A 20,176-nucleotide genomic window follows, 5' to 3' on the forward strand; every position below is an offset into this window, starting at 1 on the left:
CTAGCTCTCTCTCTCTAACCCTACCCCTGACCCTACCCCTGACCCTACTCCTACCCTAACCTTAACCCTACCCTTACCCTAACCTTAACCCTACCCTTACCCTAACCCTAACCCTACCCTTTACCCTAACTTTACCCTAACCCTAACTCTACCCTACCCTACTCTACCCTAACCTTAACTCTACCCTACCCTACTCTACCCTAACCTTAACCCTACCCCTACCCCTACCCTACCCCTACCCTAACCTTAACCCTAACTCTACCCCTACCCCTACCCCTACCCCTACCCTAACCTTAACCCTACCCTTACCTAACCATAACTCTACCCTAACCCTAACTGTACCCTACTCTACCCTAACCAAACCCTAACCCTACTCTTACCTAACCCTAACCAAAGCCTAACCCTAATCTAACCCTACCCCTAACCTTGCCCTAGCCCTACACTAACCTTACCCTAACCCTAACTCTACCCTACTCTACCCCAACCAAGCCCTAACCCTAACCCTACTCTAACCTAACCCTAACCAAAGCCTAACCCTAATCTAACATAATCCTAAACTAACACTAACCTAACCTTACCCTAACCCTAATCTAACCTAACCCTGACCCTACTCTAACCTAACTCTAATCTAACCTAACCCTGACCCTAACCCTACTCTAACCTAACCCTACCCCTAACCCTAAACTAACCCTGACCCTAACCCTAATCTAACCTAACCCTGACCCTAATCTAACCTAACCTAACCTAACCCTAACCTAACCCTAATCTAACCTAACCCTGACCCTAACCCTACTCTAACCTAACCCTAACCCTAACCCTAATCTACCCTAACCCTAACCCTAGACTGGCTTCAGGTATATATACAACACGTAACCCTACCCTACCCTAACCTTCCCCTAACCCTACCCTAACCCTAACACTAAACTAACGCTAACCTAATCTTACCCTAATCTAACCTAACCCTGACCCTAACCCTACTCTAACCTAACCCTGACCCTAACCCTAAACTAACCCTGACCCTAACCCTAATCTAACCTAACCCTGACCCTAATCTAACCTAACATTAACCTAACCCCAATCTAACCTAACCCTGACCCTGACCCTAACCCTACCATAACCCTACCCTAACCCTACCCTACTCTAACCCTAACCCTAGACTGGCTTCAGGTATATATACAACACGTAACCCTACCCTACCCTAACCTTCCCTAAGCTAACACCCTGTTAGATCTCACCCAGAGACAGTTGAAATGATTTAATGACCAGACTCTCCCCTACATGTAGACTGCCTACCCATCTGTTCAGTTTACTAGACTATATATATAACATGGGTCCTAACCTAGGTATATATACAACACCTAACCCTACCCTAACCCTACCCTAACCCTACTCTAACCTAACCCTACCCTAACCCTACCCTAACCCTACTCTAACCTAACCCTACCCTAACCCTACTCTAACCTAACCCTACCCTAACCCTACCCTAACCCTACCCTAACCCTACCCTAACCCTACTCTAACCCTACTCTAACCTAACCCTACCCTAACCCTACTCTAACCTAACCCTACCCTAACCCTACTCTAACCTAACACTACCCTAACCCTACCCTAACCCTACCCTAACCCTACCCTAACCCTACTCTAACCTAACCCTACCCTAACCCTACCCTAACTCTACTCTAACCTAACCCTACCCTAACCCTACCCTAACCCTACTCTAACCTAACCCTAACCCTAGACTGGCTTCAGGTATATATACAACACGTAACCCTACCCTACCCTAACCTTCCCTAACACTACCTAACCCTACCCTAACCCTAACACTAAACTAACGCTAACCTAATCTTACCCTAATCTAACCTAACCCTACCCTAACCCTACCTAACCCTACCCTAACCCTACTCTAACCTAACCTAACCCTACCCTAACCCTACTCTAACCTAACCCTACCCTAACCCTACCCTAACCTTACCCTAACCCTACCTAACCATGTAGACTGCTCAGCCTACCCCTCTGTTCAGTCCGGGTTTACTAGACTATATATTTAACATGGGTCCTAACCCTAGGTATATATACAACACCTAACCCTACCCTACCCATGTAGACTGCTCAGCCTACCCCTCTGTTCAGTTTACTAGACTATATATATAACATGTGTCAAATTGAAACCATCCTGTTCATTTTACAACTACGCGTTTGATTTGGGGTTTAGTCCCCCAGCCTGCCTCAACAACAAGATGAGCTAGGTGAATATCTGTCCTCTCCTAGCTGAAGTTCATTATAGGGGTTTAGTCCCCCAGCCTGCCTCAACAACAAGATGAGCTAGGTGAATATCTGTCCTCCTAGCTGAAGTTCATTATAGGGGTTTAGTCCCCCAGCCTGCCTCAACAACAAGATGAGCTAGGTGAATATCTGTCCTCTCCTAGCTGAAGTTCATTATAGGGGTTTAGTCCCCCAGCCTGCCTCAACAACAAGATGAGCTAGGTGAATATCTGTCCTCTCCTAGCTGAAGTTCATTATAGGGGTTTAGTCCCCCAGCCTGCCTCAACAACAAGATGAGCTAGGTGAATATCTGTCCTCTCCTAGCTGAAGTTCATTATAGGGGTTTAGTCCCCCAGCCTGCCTCAACAACAAGATGAGCTAGGTGAATATCTGTCCTCTCCTAGCTGAAGTTCATTATAGGGGTTTAGTCCCCCAGCCTGCCTCAACAACAAGATGAACTAGGTGAATATCTGTCCTCTCCTAGCTGAAGTTCATTATAGGGGTTTAGTCCCCCAGCCTGCCTCAACAACAAGATGAACTAGGTGAATATCTGTCCTCTCCTAGCTGAAGTTCATTATAGGGGTTTAGTCCCCCAGCCTGCCTCAACAACAAGATGAACTAGGTGAATATCTGTCCTCTCCTAGCTGAAGTTCATTATAGGGTTTAGTCCCCCAGCCTGCCTCAACAACAAGATGAGCTAGGTGAATATCTGTCCTCTCCTAGCTGAAGTTCATTATAGGGGTTTAGTCCCCCAGCCTGCCTCAACAACAAGATGAGCTAGGTGAATATCTGTCCTCTCCTAGCTGAAGTTCATTATAGGGGTTTAGTCCCCCAGCCTGCCTCAACAACAAGATGAGCTAGGTGAATATCTGTCCTCTCCTAGCTGAAGTTCATTATAGGGGTTTAGTCCCCCAGCCTGCCTCAACAACAAGATGAACTAGGTGAATATCTGTCCTCCCCATAGTTGAAGAGAAAGGGGGAGAGAGAGAGACAGAGTCGGGGGCGAGAAAGAGAGAGATAGAGTGTGTGAGAGAGAGAGAGAGAGAGAGAGAGAGAGAGAGAGAGAGAGAGAGAGAGAGAGAGAGAGAGAGAGAGAGAGAGAGAGAGAGAGAGAGAGACAGAGAGAGAGAGACAGCGTAAAAGAGACAGAGAGAGACAGAGAGAGAGAGAGACACACAGAGAGAGGTGAAACTATCTAGTGGGAGAAAAATAGTAGGCAAGTCCTGAGAGAGAGAGAGAGAGAGAGAGAGAGAGAGAGAGAGAGAGAGAGAGAGAGAGAGAGAGAGAGAGAGAGAGAGAGAGAGAGAGAGAGAGAGAGACAGAGAGAGAGAGAGAGAGAGAGAGAGAGAGAGAGAGAGAGAGAGAGAGAGAGAGAGAGAGACAGAGAGAGAGAGAGAGAGAGAGAGAGAGAGAGAGAGAGAGAGAGAGAGAGAGAGAGAGAGAGAGAGAGAGAGAGAGAGAGAGAGAGAGAGAGAGAGAGAGAGAGAGAGAGAGAGAGAGAGAGAGAGAGACAGAGAGAGAGAGAGAGAGAGAGAGAGAGAGACAGAGAGAGAGAGAGAGAGAGAGAGAGAGACAGAGAGAGAGAGAGAGACAGAGAGAGAGAGAGAGAGAGAGAGAGACAGAGAGAGAGAGAGAGAGAGAGAGAGAGAGAGAGAGAGAGAGAGAGAGAGAGAGAGAGAGACAGAGAGAGAGAGAGAGACAGAGAGAGAGAGAGAGAGAGAGAGAGAGAGAGAGAGCTGTGAAACTATGTCGTGAGAGGAAAAGAGAGCGCAGTAGGTTAGTGGTAGGTAAACACTTTGCTTTACTCTTCGCTGAATCGTCCGGTAGTTTCCATGTCCTCTACTTCTTACAACTTCAAAACTGCTGGTTGGCTGACTGCTCCTACAGCACCGGATCAGAGCGTAGCCGTAATGCCGCCCTGTGTCCCCTCTCTCCCCAACAGGGACAGCGACATGACCCTCCGACTCACCCTGGAGGACCGAACTCTTCCCCGGGCACAGTGCTGTTAGGAGCGGCGCCGGGCTGGAAGAAGAAGGGACTCAGAGTGTCGGAGCCTTTTTGTCTGGGACTGGGACTGGGACTGGGACTGCACCGGGACAGACAGACGCTCCGCCATGAGACATTAGCGGCTACCGCCTGACACACAGCCAAGTCGGACTTCCAGTCTTCACAATGAGCCGTTAAATTCCTGCTCTCGTCTCCGGAGTGGAGGAAAAGAGGAGGCAGCGAAGAGTTTCATTCATCTCTCTTCGTGTGTGTGTGTGTGTGTGTGTGTGTGTGTGTGTGTGTGTGTGTGTGTGTGTGTGTGTGTGTGAGCTGGACCGCGTTCCAGCCGTGGTGGACGTTATAAGATGCGGTGGATAACGCTGTTAGTAGTGGGTCTAACGGTCTGGACTACTCTGTCTCACTGCTTCGACTATGAAGAACCCAGTTTTGACTATTACAACGAAGGAGACAAGACGGAAAATATAGACTACAAAGACCCGTGTAAAGCCGGTGAGTGTCCGCTCAATTCCCGCTCTACAGTTACTAGCAGTGTGTGTGTGTGTGTGTGTGTGTGTGTGTGTGTGTGTGTGTGTGTGTGTGTGTGTGTGTGTGTGTGTGTGTGTGTGTGTGTGTGTGTGTGTGTGTGTGTGTGTGTGTGTGTGTGTGTGTGTGTGTGTGTGTGTGACCCATTTATGACAGTCTAGTTTAACCAGAATGCCATCTAAGGAACTACAGAAGCCTAAACAGTCAATTCATTTTAAGGTAGATAGGACAACCGGACAGGAAAACATCTCCACTAATATAGACCAATGGTATGCCAGTAGGACATCCAGACTAATATAGACCAATGGTATGCCAGTAGGACATCCAGACTAATATAGACCAATGGTATGCCAGTAGGACTTCCAGACTAATATAGACCAATGGTATGCCAGTAGGACATCCAGACTAATATAGACCAATGGTATGCCAGTAGGACATCCAGACTAATATAGACCAATGGACATCCAGACTAATATAGACCAAGCCAGTAGGACATCCAGACTAATATAGACCAATGGTATGCCAGTATGTTATGCAGGTGAATGAGGACCCAAAAGCGACTTGGCGAAAACAGAGTCTTTAATCCAGTAACGTAAATATTCAATACTCCTAGACAAATCGGAGCGGTAAATAAAGCATAAAGAACAATTCCACTCGTAATGACGAGAACAGACTGGAGACTCGATCATAAACTGCAGGTTGCCTCGGGAAGGCACTTGACCGTAGCAGACTCAGACACCTGCTCACCACGCAGCATCTGAGGGAAACACGACACGACAGGGCGATACAAAGACACAGCACGGTGAACAATATACAAGGATCCGACAGGACAGAAACGGAAAACAAGGGGAGAAATAGGGACTCTAATCAGGGGAAAAGATAGGGAACAGGTGTGGGAAGACTAAATGATTGATTAGGGGAATAGGAACAGCTGGGAGCAGGAACGGGACGATAGAGAGAAGAGAGAGAGGAAGGGAGAGAGAAAAAGGGGAACGAACCTAAAAAGACCAGCAGGGGGAAAACGAACAGAAGGAAAAGCAAAATGACAAGACAATATAAGACAAAACATGACAGTAGGACTTCCAGACTAATATAGACCAATGGTATGCCAGTAAAAACAAGTATCATTAGCATAGAATAGAATCAGAATCAATCTAATCTACAGTAAACCAGTGACTATCGAGTCATATCGTATATATGTGTCACAGCCTATCAGAATCAATCTAATCTAATGAATTACAGTGACTATCGAGTCATATCGTATATATGTGTCACAGCCTATCAGAATCAATCTAATCTAATGAATTACAGTGACTATCGAGTCATATCGTATATATGTGTCACAGCCCAACAGAATCAATCTAATCTAATGAATTACAGTGACTATCGAGTCATATCGTATATATGTGTCACAGCCCAACAGAATCAATCTAATCTAATGAATTACAGTGACTATCGAGTCATATCGTATATATGTGTCACAGCCTATATACTTAACCCACTTTGCGTTGCGTTTACAAATTATATCACTTAACCATAGTTGACTCTGGATAGAACCTAGAAGGCTCTATTGCTTGCTTTATGCATGGCACCCCTTCAAGGCTCAATATAGAACCCCTTGGAAGGTGGATTGATCAGAACCCCAGGGAGGCTTCTTCACGGAATCACGGAACCAAAAGAGTTCCATATAGAACCCCTTGGAAGGTGCTTTGATCAAACCCCAGGGAGGCTTCTTCACGGAATCACGGAACCAAAGAGTTCCATAGAACCCCTTGGAAGGTGCTTTGATCAGAACCCCAGGGAGGCTTCTTCACGGAATCACGGAACCAAAAGAGTTCCCATATAGAACCCCTTGGAAGGTCTGATCAGAACCCCAGGGAGGTTCAATCACGGAACCAAAAGAGTTCTGTATGACTCTTGGGTTTCTATTCTTTGGAAACATTTACAGCTCTATAGAACCCTTTTTAATTCTACTAGTATGCTAGATGTGTTGTCCTTTCTGATATTAATGGGTAGTACCAAGGCTATACTCTACAACAGATGGTAGATGTGTTGTCCTTTCTGATATTAATGGGTAGTACCAAGGCTATACTCTACAACAGATGGTAGATGTGTTGTCCTTTCTGATATTAATGGGTAGTACCAAGGCTATACTCTACAACAGATGCCAGATGTGTGTGTATGCTTGTGTGTGTATGTGTGTGTCATGATAATGTGTGTATATTATGATAGTGTGTGTGTGTGTGTGTGTGTGTGTGTGTGTGTGTGTGTGTGTGTGTGTGTGTGTGTGTGTGTGTGTGTGTGTGTGTGTGTGTGTGTGTGTGTGTGTGTGTGTGTGTGTGTGTGTGTGTGTGTCATGATAATATGTGTGTGTGTCATGATAACGTGTGTGCATGATGATGTTGTTTGTGCATCTGTGTGTGTATGATGTTGTGCGTCTGTGTTTGTGTGATGCTGTGTGTGTGTGTGTATGATGTTGTTTGTGTGTCTGTGTGTGTATGATGCTGTGTGTGTGTGTATGATGCTGTGTGTGTGTGTATGATGCTGTGTGTGTATGATGCTGTGTGTGTGTGTGTATGATGCTGTGTGTGTATGATGCTGTGTGTGTGTGTGTATGATGCTGTGTGTGTATGATGCTGTGTGTGTGTGTGTGTATGATGCTGTGTGTGTGTGTGTATGATGCTGTGTGTGTGTATGATGCTGTGTGTGTGTGTATGATGCTGTGTGTGTGTGTATGATGCTGTGTGTGTGTGTGTATGATGCTGTGTGTGTGTGTGTGATGCTGTGTGTGTGTGATGCTGTGTGTGTATGATGCTGTGTGTGTGTGTGTGTGTGTGATGCTGTGTGTGTATGATGCTGTGTGTGTGTGTGTGTGATGCTGTGTGTGTATGATGCTGTGTGTGTGTGTGTGTGTGTGATGCTGTGTGTGTGATGCTGTGTGTGTATGATGCTGTGTGTGTGTGTGTGTGATGCTGTGTGTGTGATGCTGTGTGTATGATGCTGTGTGTGTGTTATTATTTTTCTTCTTCTGTTGTTTATGTCACTGAGGACGTCAGGACTGAACTCGCCCCTGGCTGTGTGTGTGTGGTTATTTGAAGTAGGCGTTTGAATTATGTGTTTTGTTTCTCTGAGTAACTATGTGTCGCCCAGTTGGTGATGAGTTTTTCTCTTCTCATCCTCACTTTAGTGCGTGAACTTGCTATAACCGATTTCTTTGTCTCTCTGTCTCTCTGTCTCTCCCCTGTCTCTCTGTCTCTCCCCTGTCTCTCTGTCTCTCTGTCTCTCCCCTGTCTCTCTGTCTCTCTGTCTCTCCCCTGTCTCTCTGTCTCTCTGTCTCTCCCCTGTCTCTCTGTCTCTCTGTCTCTCCCCTGTCTCTCTGTCTCTCTGTCTCTCCCCTGTCTCTCCCCTGTCTCTCCCCTGTCTCTCCCCTGTCTCTCCCCTGTCTCTCTGTCTCTCTGTCTCTCCCCTGTCTCCCTGTCTCTCCCTGTCTCTCCCCCTGTCTCTCTCTCTCTCTCTCTCTCTCTCTCTCTCTCTCTCTCTCTCTCTCTCTCTCTCTCTCTCTCTCTCTCTCTCTCTCTCTCTCTCTCTCTCTCTCTCTCTCTCTCTCTCTCTCTCTCTCTCTCTCTCTCTCTCTCTCTCTCTCTCTCCCCCTCTCCTCTTATATCTTTCTGCCCCAGTCATTCTGTATCTATCTCAACTCTCTGATAACGGTGCACTTGGGAAAGGGTGTGTGTCTCTTGTCTCTGACTCTCTGTCTCTGTCTCTCTTATATCACTTCGGAAAGGGTGTGTGCCTCTCTTGTCTCTGTCTCTTCACACAAAACAACCAGTACCTCTTCCTCTCCTCTAGAAGGTGCTATCTAGAACCTTTAAGGGTTCTTGGACCCAATAAGACAACCATTTGAAGAACCCTTTTTGGTTCCATGTAGAATCAGTGACATGGGGACAGCTGAATAAAGGGTTCTCCTATGGGGACAGCTGAATAAAGGGTTCTCCTATGGGGACAGCTGAATAAAGGGTTCTCCTATGGGGACAGCTGAATAAAGGGTTCTCCTATGGGGACAGCTGAATAAAGGGTTCTCCTATGGGGACAGCTGAATAAAGGGTTCTCCTATGGGGACAGCTGAATAAAGGGTTCTCCTATGGGGACAGCTGAATAAAGGGTTCTCCTATGGGGACAGCTGAATAACCTATTTTCTTTCACACACACACACACGGACGGACGTGTGTGTGTGTGTGTGTGTGTGTGTGTGTGTGTGTGTGTGTGTGTGTGTGTGTGTGTGTGTGTGTGTGTGTGTGTGTGTGTGTGTGTGTGTGTGTGTGTGTGTAGGAATTGATCTAGCTCTCCAACTGAGACACATACTTCACACAGGCCAGGATGTTTTCACAGTCATACTGACCTCAGTGGCTCTGCACCAAAACACACTGAGAGAGTGTGTGCGTGTGTGTGTGTGTGTGTGTGTGTGTGTGTGTGTGTGTGTGTGTGTGTGTGTGTGTGTGTGTGTGTGTGTGTGTGTGTGTGCGTGCGTGCGTGAAATGACTAATTTCATTTATTTATTTCACCTTTATTTAACCAGGTAGGCCAGTTGAGAACAGGTCATCAACAGTCATTTACAACATCGACCTGACCAAGATAAAGCAAAGCAGTGTGACACAAACAACAACACAGAGTTACACATGGAGTAAACAACAACACAGAGTTACACATGGAATAAACAACAACACAGAGTTACACATGGAATAAACAACAACACAGAGTTACACATGGAATAAACAACAACACAGAGTTACACATGGGATAAACAACAACACAGAGTTACACATGGGATAAACAACAACACAGAGTTACACATGGAGTAAACAACAACACAGAGTTACACATGGAATAAACAACAACACAGAGTTACACATGGAATAAACAACAACACAGAGTTACACATGGAATAAACAACAACACAGAGTTACACATGGAGTAAACAACAACACAGAGTTACACATGGAGTAAACAACAACACAGAGTTACACATGGAGTAAACAACAACACAGAGTTACACATGGAATAAACAACAACACAGAGTTACACATGGAGTAAACAACAACACAGAGTTACACATGGAATAAACAACAACACAGAGTTACACATGGAATAAACAACAACACAGAGTTACACATGGAGTAAACAACAACACAGAGTTACACATGGAATAAACAACAACACAGAGTTACACATGGAATAAACAACAACACAGAGTTACACATGGAGTAAACAACAACACAGAGTTACACATGGAATAAACAACAACACAGAGTTACACATGGAATAAACAACAACACAGAGTTACACATGGAGTAAACAACAACACAGAGTTACACATGGAATAAACAACAACACAGAGTTACACATGGAATAAACAACAACACAGAGTTACACATGGAGTAAACAACAACACAGAGTTACACATGGAGTAAACAACAACACAGAGTTACACATGGAATAAACAACAACACAGAGTTACACATGGAATAAACAACAACACAGAGTTACACATGGGATAAACAACAACACAGAGTTACACATGGAATAAACAACAACACAGAGTTACACATGGAGTAAACAACAACACAGAGTTACACGTGGAATAAACAACAACACAGAGTTACACGTGGAGTAAACAACAACACAGAGTTACACATGGAATAAACAACAACACAGAGTTACACATGGAGTAAACAACAACACAGAGTTACACATGGAGTAAACAACAACACAGAGTTACACATGGAGTAAACAACAACACAGAGTTACACATGGAGTAAACAACAACACAGAGTTACACATGGGATAAACAACAACACAGAGTTACACATGGAGTAAACAACAACACAGAGTTACACATGGGATAAACAACAACACAGAGTTACACATGGAGTAAACAACAACACAGAGTTACACATGGAGTAAACAACAACACAGAGTTACACATGGAGTAAACAACAACACAGAGTTACACATGGAGTAAACAACAACACAGAGTTACACATGGAGTAAACAACAACACAGAGTTACACATGGAGTAAACAACAACACAGAGTTACACATGGAGTAAACAACAACACAGAGTTACACTTGGAGTAAACAACAACACAGAGTTACACATGGAGTAAACAACAACACAGAGTTACACATGGAATAAACAACAACACAGAGTTACACATGGAATAAACAACAACACAGAGTTACACATGGAATAAACAACAACACAGAGTTACACATGGGATAAACAACAACACAGAGTTACACATGGGATAAACAACAACACAGAGTTACACATGGGATAAACAACAACACAGAGTTACACATGGAGTAAACAACAACACAGAGTTACACATGGGATAAACAACAACACAGAGTTACACATGGAGTAAACAACAACACAGAGTTACACCTGGAGTAAACAACAACACAGAGTTACACATGGGATAAACAACAACGCAGAGTTACACATGGAGTAAACAACAACACAGAGTTACATATGGAGTAAACAACAACACAGAGTTACACATGGGATAAACAACAACACAGAGTTACACATGGAGTAAACAACAACACAGAGTTACACCTGGAGTAAACAACAACACAGAGTTACACATGGGATAAACAACAACACAGAGTTACACATGGAGTAAACAACAACACAGAGTTACACATGGAGTAAACAACAACACAGAGTTACACATGGAGTAAACAACAACACAGAGTTACACATGGAGTAAACAACAACACAGAGTTACACATGGGATAAACAACAACACAGAGTTACACATGGAGTAAACAACAACACAGAGTTACACATGGAGTAAACAACAACACAGAGTTACACATGGAGTAAACAACAACACAGAGTTACACATGGGATAAACAACAACACAGAGTTACACATGGAGTAAACAACAACACAGAGTTACACATGGGATAAACAACAACACAGAGTTACACATGGAGTAAACAACAACACAGAGTTACACATGGGATAAACAACAACACAGAGTTACACACCAGAACAAATAAAACATACAACAGCCAGACAAGGACATACAACAGCCAATCTCTGACAAGGACATACAACAGCCAACTGACAAGGACATACAACAGCCAATCTCTGACAAAATAACCCAATCCTGACAATACAACAGCCAATCTCTGACAAGGACATACAACAGCCAATCTCTGACAAGGACATACAACAGCCAATCTCTGACAAGGACATACAACAGCCAATCTCTGACAAGGACATACAACAGCCAATCTCTGACAAGGACATACAACAGCCAATCTCTGACAAGGACATACAACAGCCAATCTCTGACAAGGACATACAACAGCCAATCTCTGACAAGGACATACAACAGCCAATCTCTGACAAGGACATACAACAGCCAATCTCTGACATACAACAGCCAATCTCTGACAAGGACATACAACAGCCAATCTCTGACAAGGACATACAACAACCAATCTCTGACAAGGACATACAACAGCCAATCTCTGACAAGGACATGCAACAGAGGGTTAATGAATGGGATTGGAACCAGGTGTGTAGGAAGACAAGACAAAAACCAATGGAAAATGAAAAAATTGATCAATGATGGCTAGAAGGTTGGTGACGTCGACCGCCGAACACCACCTGAACAAGGAGAGGGACCGAGATGCTTAATGTGAGTCTGGAAGGAGAGTTTACAGTCTAACCAGACACCTAGGTATTTGTAGTTGTCCACATATTCTAGGTCAGAACCGTCCAGGGTGGTGATGCTGGACGGGTGGGTAGGTGTGGGCAGCGATTGGTTGAAGAGCGTGCATTTAGTTTCACTAGTGTTTAAGAGCAGTTGGAGGCCACGGAAGGAGAGTTGTATGGCATTGAAGCTCGTCTGGAGGTTAGTTAACACAGTGTCCAAAGAAGGGCCAGAAGTATACAGAATGGTGTCGTCTGCGTAGAGGTGGATCAGAGACTCACCAGCAGCAAGAGCGACCTCATTGATGTATACAGAGAAGAGAGTTGGCCTGAGAATTGAACCCTGTGGTACCCCCATAGAGACTGCCAGATGTCCGGACAACAGGCCATCCGATTTGACACACTGAACTCTGTCTGAGAAGTAGTTGGTAAACCAGGCGAGGCAGGTCATTAGAAAAACCAAGGCTGTTTAGTCTGCCAATACGAATGCAGGGATTGACAGATTCGACAGCCTTGGCCAGGTTTATGGAGACAGCTGCACAGTATTGTTTCTTATCGATGGCGGTTATGATGTTGTTTAGGACCTTGAGCGTGGCTGAGGTGCACCCGTGACCAGCTCTGAAACCAAATTGCACAGCGGAGAAGGTACGGTGGGATTCGAAATGGTCGGTGAGGATAGAGGACAGGGTAGGATAGATATAGGTCTGTAACAGTTAGGGTCTAGTGTTTCCCCCTTTGAAGAGGGGGATGACCGCGGCAGCTTTCCAATCTATGGGGATCTCAGATGAAACAAAAGAGAGATTGAAAAGGCTAGTAATAGGGGTTGAAAAGGCTAGTAATAGGGAGGGTTGAACAGGCTAGTAATAGGGGTTGAACAAGCTAGTAATAGGGGTTGAACAAGCTAGTAATAGAGGGGGTTGAACAGGCTAGTAATAGGGGTTGAACAGGCTAGTAATAGGGGTTGAACAGGCTAGTAATAGGGGTTGAACAAGCTAGTAATAAGGGTTGAACAAGCTAGTAATAGGGAGGGTTGAACAGGCTAGTAATAGGGGGGGTTGAACAGGCTAGTAATAGGGGTTGAACAGGCTAGTAATAGAGGGGGTTGAACAGGCAAGTAATAGGGGTTGAACAGGCTAGTAATAGGGGTTGAACAGGCTAGTAATAGGGGTTGAACAGGCTAGTAATAGGGGGGGTTGAACACGCTAGTATTAGGGAGGGTTGAACAGGCTAGTAATAGATGTTGAACAGGCTAGTAATAGGGGTTGAACAGGCTAGTAATAGAGGTTGAACAGGCTAGTAATAGAGGTTGAACAGGCTAGTAATAGAGGTTGAAAAGGCTAGTAATAGGGGTTGAACAGGCTAGTAATAGGGGTTGAACAGGCTAGTAATAGAGGTTGAACAGGCTAGTAATAGGGGGGGGGGTTGAACAGGCTAGTAATAGAGGTTGAACAGGCTAGTAATAGAGGTTGAACAGGCTAGTAATAGAGGTTGAACAGGCTAGTAATAGGGGTTGAACAGGCTAGTAATAGAGGTTGAACAGGCTAGTAATAGGGGGGGTTGAACAGGCTAGTAATAGGGGTTGAACAGGCTAGTAATAGGGGTTGAACAGGCTAGTAATAGAGGTTGAACAGGCTAGTAATAGGGGTTGAACAGGCTAGTAATAGGGGTTGAACAGGCTAGTAACAGGGGGGGGGTTGAACATGCTAGTAATAGGGGTTGAACAGGCTAGTAATAGAGATGGAACAGGCTAGTAATAGATGTTGAACAGGCTAGTAATAGGGGTTAAACAGGCTAGTAATAGGGGGGATTGAACATGCTAGTAATAGGGGTTGAACAGGCTAGTAATAGAGGTTGAACAGGCTAGTAATAGAGGTTGAACAGGCTAGTAATAGAGGGGGTTGAACAGGCTAGTAATAGGGGGGGTTGAACAGGCTAGTAATAGAGGTTGAACAGGCTAGTAACAGGGGGGGATGGGTTGAACAGGCTAGTAATAGAGGTTGAACAGGCTAGTAATAGGGGTTAAACAGGCTAGTAATAGGGGGGATTGAACAGGCTAGTAATAGAGGTTGAACAGGCTAGTAACAGAGGTTGAACAGGCTAGTAATAGAGGTTGAACAGGCTAGTAATAGAGGTTGAACAGGCTAGTAATAGAGGTTGAACAGGCTATTAATAGGGGGGATTGAACAGGCTAGTAATAGGGGGGGTTAAACAGGCTAGTAATAGGGGTTGAACAGGCTAGTAATAGAGGTTGAACAGGCTAGTAATAGAGGTTGAACAGGCTAGTAATAGGGGTTGAACAGGCTAGTAATAGGGGGGGTTGAACAGGCTAGTAATAGAGGTTGAACAGGCTAGTAATAGAGGTTGAACAGGCTAGTAATAGAGGTTGAACAGGCTAGTAATAGGGGTTGAACAGGCTAGTAATAGGGGGGGTTGAACAGGCTAGTAATAGAGGTTGAACAGGCTAGTAATAGGGTTTGAACAGGCTAGTAATAGAGGTTGAACAGGCTAGTAATAGAGGGGGTTGAACAGGCTAGTAATAGAGGTTGAACAGGCTAGTAATAGAGGTTGAACAGGCTAGTAATAGAGATGGTTGAACAGGCTAGTAATAGAGGTTGAACAGGCTAGTAATAGAGGGGGTTGAACAGGCTAGTAATAGAGGTTGAACAGGCTAGTAATAGGGGTTGAACAGGCTAGTAATAGAGGTTGAACAGGCTAGTAATAGGGGTTGAACAGGCTAGTAATAGGGGGGGTTGAACAGGCTAGTAATAGGGGGGGTTGAACAGGCTAGTAATAGGGGGGATTGAACAGGCTAGTAATAGAGGTTGAAAAGGCTAGTAATAGGGGTTGAACAGGCTAGTAATAGAGGTTGAACAGGCTAGTAATAGAGGTTGAACAGGCTAGTAATAGGGGTTGAACAGGCTAGTAATAGGGGTTAAACAGGCTAGTAATAGGGGTTAAACAGGCTAGTAATAGGGGTTGAACAGGCTAGTAATAGGGGTTAAACAGGCTAGTAATAGGGGTTAAACAGGCTAGTAATAGGGGTTGAACAGGCTAGTAATAGGGGTTGAACAGGCTAGTAATAGGGGTTGAACAGGCTAGTAATAGGGGGGGTTGAACAGGCTAGTAATAGGGGTTGAACAGGCTAGTGTCATGTGATACACAGCTTCCATGCTATAGTTGTTGATTGGCTGGTAGTCCCACCCTGACCCTGTTCTAGCTGTTGATTGGCTGGTAGTCCCACCCTGACCCTGTTCTAGTTGTTGATTGGCTGGTAGTCCCACCCTGACCCTGTTCTAGTTGTTGATTGGCTGGTAGTCCCACCCTGACCCTGTTCTAGCTGTTGATTGGCTGGTAGTCCCACCCTGACCCTGTTCTAGCTGTTGATTGGCTGGTAGTCCCACACTGACCCTGTTCTAGTTGTTGAGTGGCTGGTAGTCCCACCCTGAACCTGTTCTAGTTGTTGATTGGCTGGTAGTCCCACCCTGACCCTGTTCTAGTTGTTGATTGGCTGGTAGTCCCACACTTACCCTGTTCTAGTTGTTGATTGGCTGGTAGTCCCACCCTGACCCTGTTCTAGTTGTTGATTGGCTGGTAGTCCCACCCTGACCCTGTTCTAGTTGTTGATTGGCTGGTAGTCCCACACTGACCCTGTTCTAGTTGTTGATTGGCTGGTAGTCCCACACTGACCCTGTTCTAGTTGTTGATTGGCTGGTAGTCCCACCCTGACCCTGTTCTAGTTGTTGATTGGCTGGTAGTCCCACCCTGACCCTGTTCTAGTTGTTGATTGGCTGGTAGTCCCACCCTGACCCTGTTCTAGTTGTTGATTGGCTGGTAGTCCCACCCTGACCCTGTTCTAGTTGTTGATTGGCTGGTAGTCCCACCCTGACCCTGTTCTAGTTGTTGATTGGCTGGTAGTCCCACCCTGACCCTGTTCTAGTTGTTGATTGGCTGGTATTCCCACCCTGACCCTGTTCTAGTTGTTGATTGGCTGGTAGTCCCACCCTGACCCTGTTCTAGTTGTTGATTGGCTGGTAGTCCCACCCTGACCCTGTTCTAGTTGTTGATTGGCTGGTTTTCCCAACTTGACCCTGTTCTAGTTGTTGATTGGCTGGTATTCCACACACACTCTACACAACACACCACACACACACTACAAACCAGACACCACACACCACACAAACACACACCACACACACATACACCACACACACACTGAACACCAAAAACACACACACACAACACACACCACACGCACACTACACACACACACCTCCCTCCATCGTGCTTATCTCTTCCTGGTTGTCTGCATCCTGCCTCTCAGCTGGAGAAGACAGGAACATACACACACTCTCTGCTCTCTGTCATGCTTCCTGCACATGTTCTCATCAGAAGGAGAACACACACAGGTTAAGACTGGATGTACTGGTGGAGAGGTTAGGACTGGAGGAGAGGTTAGGACTGGAGGAGAGGTTAGGACTGGAGGAGAGGTTAGGACTGGAGGAGAGGTTAGGACTGGAGGAGAGGTTAGGACTGGAGGAGAGGTTAGGACTGGAGGAGAGGTTAGGACTGGAGGAGAGGTTAGGACTGGAGGAGAGGTTAGGACTGGAGGAGAGGTTAGGACTGGAGGAGAGGTTAGGACTGGAGGAGAGGTTAGGACTGGAGGAGAGGTTAGGACTGGAGGAGAGGTTAGGACTGGAGGAGAGGTTAGGACTAGAGGAGAGGTTAGGACTGGAGGAGAGGTTAGGACTAGAGGAGAGGTTAGGACTGGAGGAGAGGTTAGGACTAGAGGAGAGGTTAGGACTGGAGGAGAGGTTAGGACTGGAGGAGAGGTTAGGACTGGAGGAGAGGTTAGGACTGGAGGAGAGGTTAGGACTGGAGGTACTGGAGGAGAGGTTAGGACTGGAGGAGAGGTTAGGACTGGAGGAGAGGTTAGGACTGGAGGAGAGGTTAGGACTGGAGGAGAGGTTAGGACTAGAGGAGAGGTTAGGACTGGATGTACTGGTGGAGAGGTTAGGACTGGAGGAGAGGTTAGGACTGGAGGAGAGGTTAGGACTGGAGGAGAGGTTAGGACTGGAGGAGAGGTTAGGACTGGAGGAGAGGTTAGGACTGGAGGAGAGGTTAGGACTAGAGGAGAGGTTAGGACTGGAGGAGAGGTTAGGACTGGAGGAGAGGTTAGGACTAGAGGAGAGGTTAGGACTGGAGGAGAGATTAGGACTAGAGGAGAGGTTAGGACTGGAGGAGAGGTTAGGACTGGAGGAGAGGTTAGGACTGGAGGAGAGGTTAGGACTGGAGGAGAGGTTAGGACTGGAGGTACTGGAGGAGAGGTTAGGACTGGAGGAGAGGTTAGGACTGGAGGAGAGGTTAGGACTGGAGGAGAGGTTAGGACTGGAGGAGAGGTTAGGACTGGAGGAGAGGTTAGGACTGGATGTACTGGTGGAGAGGTTAGGACTGGAGGAGAGGTTAGGACTGGAGGAGAGGTTAGGACTGGAGGAGATGTTAGGACTGGAGGAGAGGTTAGGACTGGAGGAGAGGTTAGGACTGGAGGAGAGGTTAGGACTGGAGGAGAGGTTAGGACTGGAGGAGAGGTAAGGACTGGAGGAGAGGTTAGGACTGGAGGAGAGGTTAGGACTGGAGGAGAGGTAAGGACTGGAGGAGAGGTTAGGACTGGAGGAGAGGTTAGGACTGGAGGAGAGGTTAGGACTGGAGGAGAGGTTAGGACTGGATGTACTGGAGGAGAGGTTAGGACTGGAGGAGAGGTTAGGACTGGAGGTACTGGAGGAGAGGTTAGGACTGGAGGAGAGGTTAGGACTGGTGGAGAGGTTAGGACTGGAGGAGAGGTTAGGACTGGAGGTACTGGAGGAGAGGTTAGGACTGGAGGAGAGGTTAGGACTGGAGGAGAGGTTAGGACTAGAGGAGAGGTTAGGACTAGAGGAGAGGTTAGGACTGGAGGAGAGGTTAGGACTGGAGGAGAGGTTAGGACTGGAGGTACTGGTGGAGAGGTTAGGACTGGAGGAGAGGTTAGGACTGGAGGAGAGGTAAGGACTGGAGGAGAGGTTAGGACTGGAGGAGAGGTTAGGACTGGAGGTACTGGAGGAGAGGTTAGGACTGGAGGAGAGGTTAGGACTGGAGGAGAGGTTAGGACTGGAGGAGAGGTTAGGACTGGAGGAGAGGTTAGGACTGGAGGAGAGGTTAGGACTAGAGGAGAGGTTAGGACTGGAGGAGAGGTTAGGACTAGAGGAGAGTTAGGACTAGAGGAGAGGTTATGACTGGAGGAGAGGTTAGGACTGGAGGAGAGGTTAGGACTGGAGGAGAAGTTAGGACTGGAGGAGAGGTTAGGTCTAGAGGAGAGGTTAGGACTAGAGGAGAGGTTAGGACTAGAGGAGAGGTTAGGACTGAAGGAGAGGTTAGGACTGGAGGTACTGGAGGAGAGGTTAGGACTGGAGGAGAGTTTAGGACTGGAGGAGAGGTTAGGACTAGAGGAGAGGTTAGGACTGGAGGAGAGGTTAGGACTAGAGGAGAGGTTAGGACTGGAGGAGAGGTTAGGACTGGAGGAGAGGTAAGGACTGGAGGAGAGGTTAGGACTGGAGGAGAGGTTAGGACTGGAGGAGAGGATAGGACTGGAGGTACTGGAGGAGAGGTTAGGACTGGAGGAGAGGTTAGGACTGGAGGAGAGGTTAGGACTGGAGGTACTGGAGGAGAGCTTAGGACTGGAGGAGAGGTTAGGACTGGAGGAGAGGTTAGGACTGGAGGAGAGGTTAGGACTGGAGGAGAGGTTAGGACTAGAGGAGAGGTTAGGACTGGAGGAGAGGTTAGGACTAGAGGAGAGGTTAGGACTGGAGGAGAGGTTAAGACTGGAGGAGAGGTAAGGACTGGAGGAGAGGTTAGGACTGGAGGAGAGGTTAGGACTGGAGGAGAGGTTAGGACTAGAGGAGAGGTTAGTACTGGAGAGAGGTTAGGACTGGAGGAGAGGTTAGGACTGGAGGAGAGGTTAGGACTGGAGGAGAGGTTAGGACTAGAGGAGAGGTTATGACTGGAGGAGAGGTTAGGACTAGAGGAGAGGTTAGGACTAGAGGAGAGGTTAGGACTAGAGGAGAGGTTATGACTGGAGGAGAGGTTAGGACTGGAGGAGAGGTTAGGACTGGAGGAGAAGTTAGGACTAGAGGAGAGGTTAGGACTGGAGGAGAGGTTAGGACTGGTGGAGAGGTTAGGACTGGAGGTACTGGAGGAGAGGTTAGGACTGGAGGAGAGGTTAGGACTGGAGGTACTGGAGGAGAGGTTAGGACTGGAGGAGAGGTTAGGACTGGAGGAGAGGTTAGGACTGGAGGAGAAGTTAGGACTGGAGGAGAAGTTAGGACTGGAGGAGAGGTTAGGACTGGAGGTACTGGAGGAGAGTTTAGGACTGGAGGAGAAGTTAGGACTGGAGGAGAGGTTAGGACTGGAGGAGAGGTTAGGACTGGAGGAGAGGTTAGGACTGGAAGTACTGGAGGAGACGTTAGGACTAGAGGAGAGGTTAGGACTGGAGGAGAGGTTAGGACTGGAGGTACTGGAGGAGAGGTTTGGACTGGAGGAGAGGTTAGGACTGAAGGAGAGGTTAGGACTGGAGGAGGTTAGGACTGGAGGAGAGGTTAGGACTGGAGATACTGGAGGAGAGGTTAG

The 20,176-nt window shown here is 46.7% G+C and overlaps 1 protein-coding gene across 3 annotated transcripts in view; it reads left to right on the plus strand.

The window, feature by feature from the left end:
• Nucleotides 1-20,176, plus strand: part of LOC124023327 (dorsal-ventral patterning tolloid-like protein 1) — a 94,157-nt gene that overhangs the window by 821 nt on the left and 73,160 nt on the right. Inside the window, exons 1-2 of one of the 3 annotated variants that reach the window (XM_046337841.1) lie at nucleotides 4,000-4,045; nucleotides 4,205-4,758. In XM_046337841.1, the coding sequence (XP_046193797.1) occupies nucleotides 4,614-4,758 (145 nt within the window). In that variant the 5' untranslated portion in view covers nucleotides 4,000-4,045; nucleotides 4,205-4,613. The other 2 variants (XM_046337839.1, XM_046337840.1) reach the window with 2 other exon arrangements.

The sequence above is a fragment of the Oncorhynchus gorbuscha genome, unplaced genomic scaffold, assembly GCF_021184085.1.
Source record: "Oncorhynchus gorbuscha isolate QuinsamMale2020 ecotype Even-year unplaced genomic scaffold, OgorEven_v1.0 Un_scaffold_1588, whole genome shotgun sequence".
Taxonomy (NCBI): domain Eukaryota; kingdom Metazoa; phylum Chordata; class Actinopteri; order Salmoniformes; family Salmonidae; genus Oncorhynchus; species Oncorhynchus gorbuscha.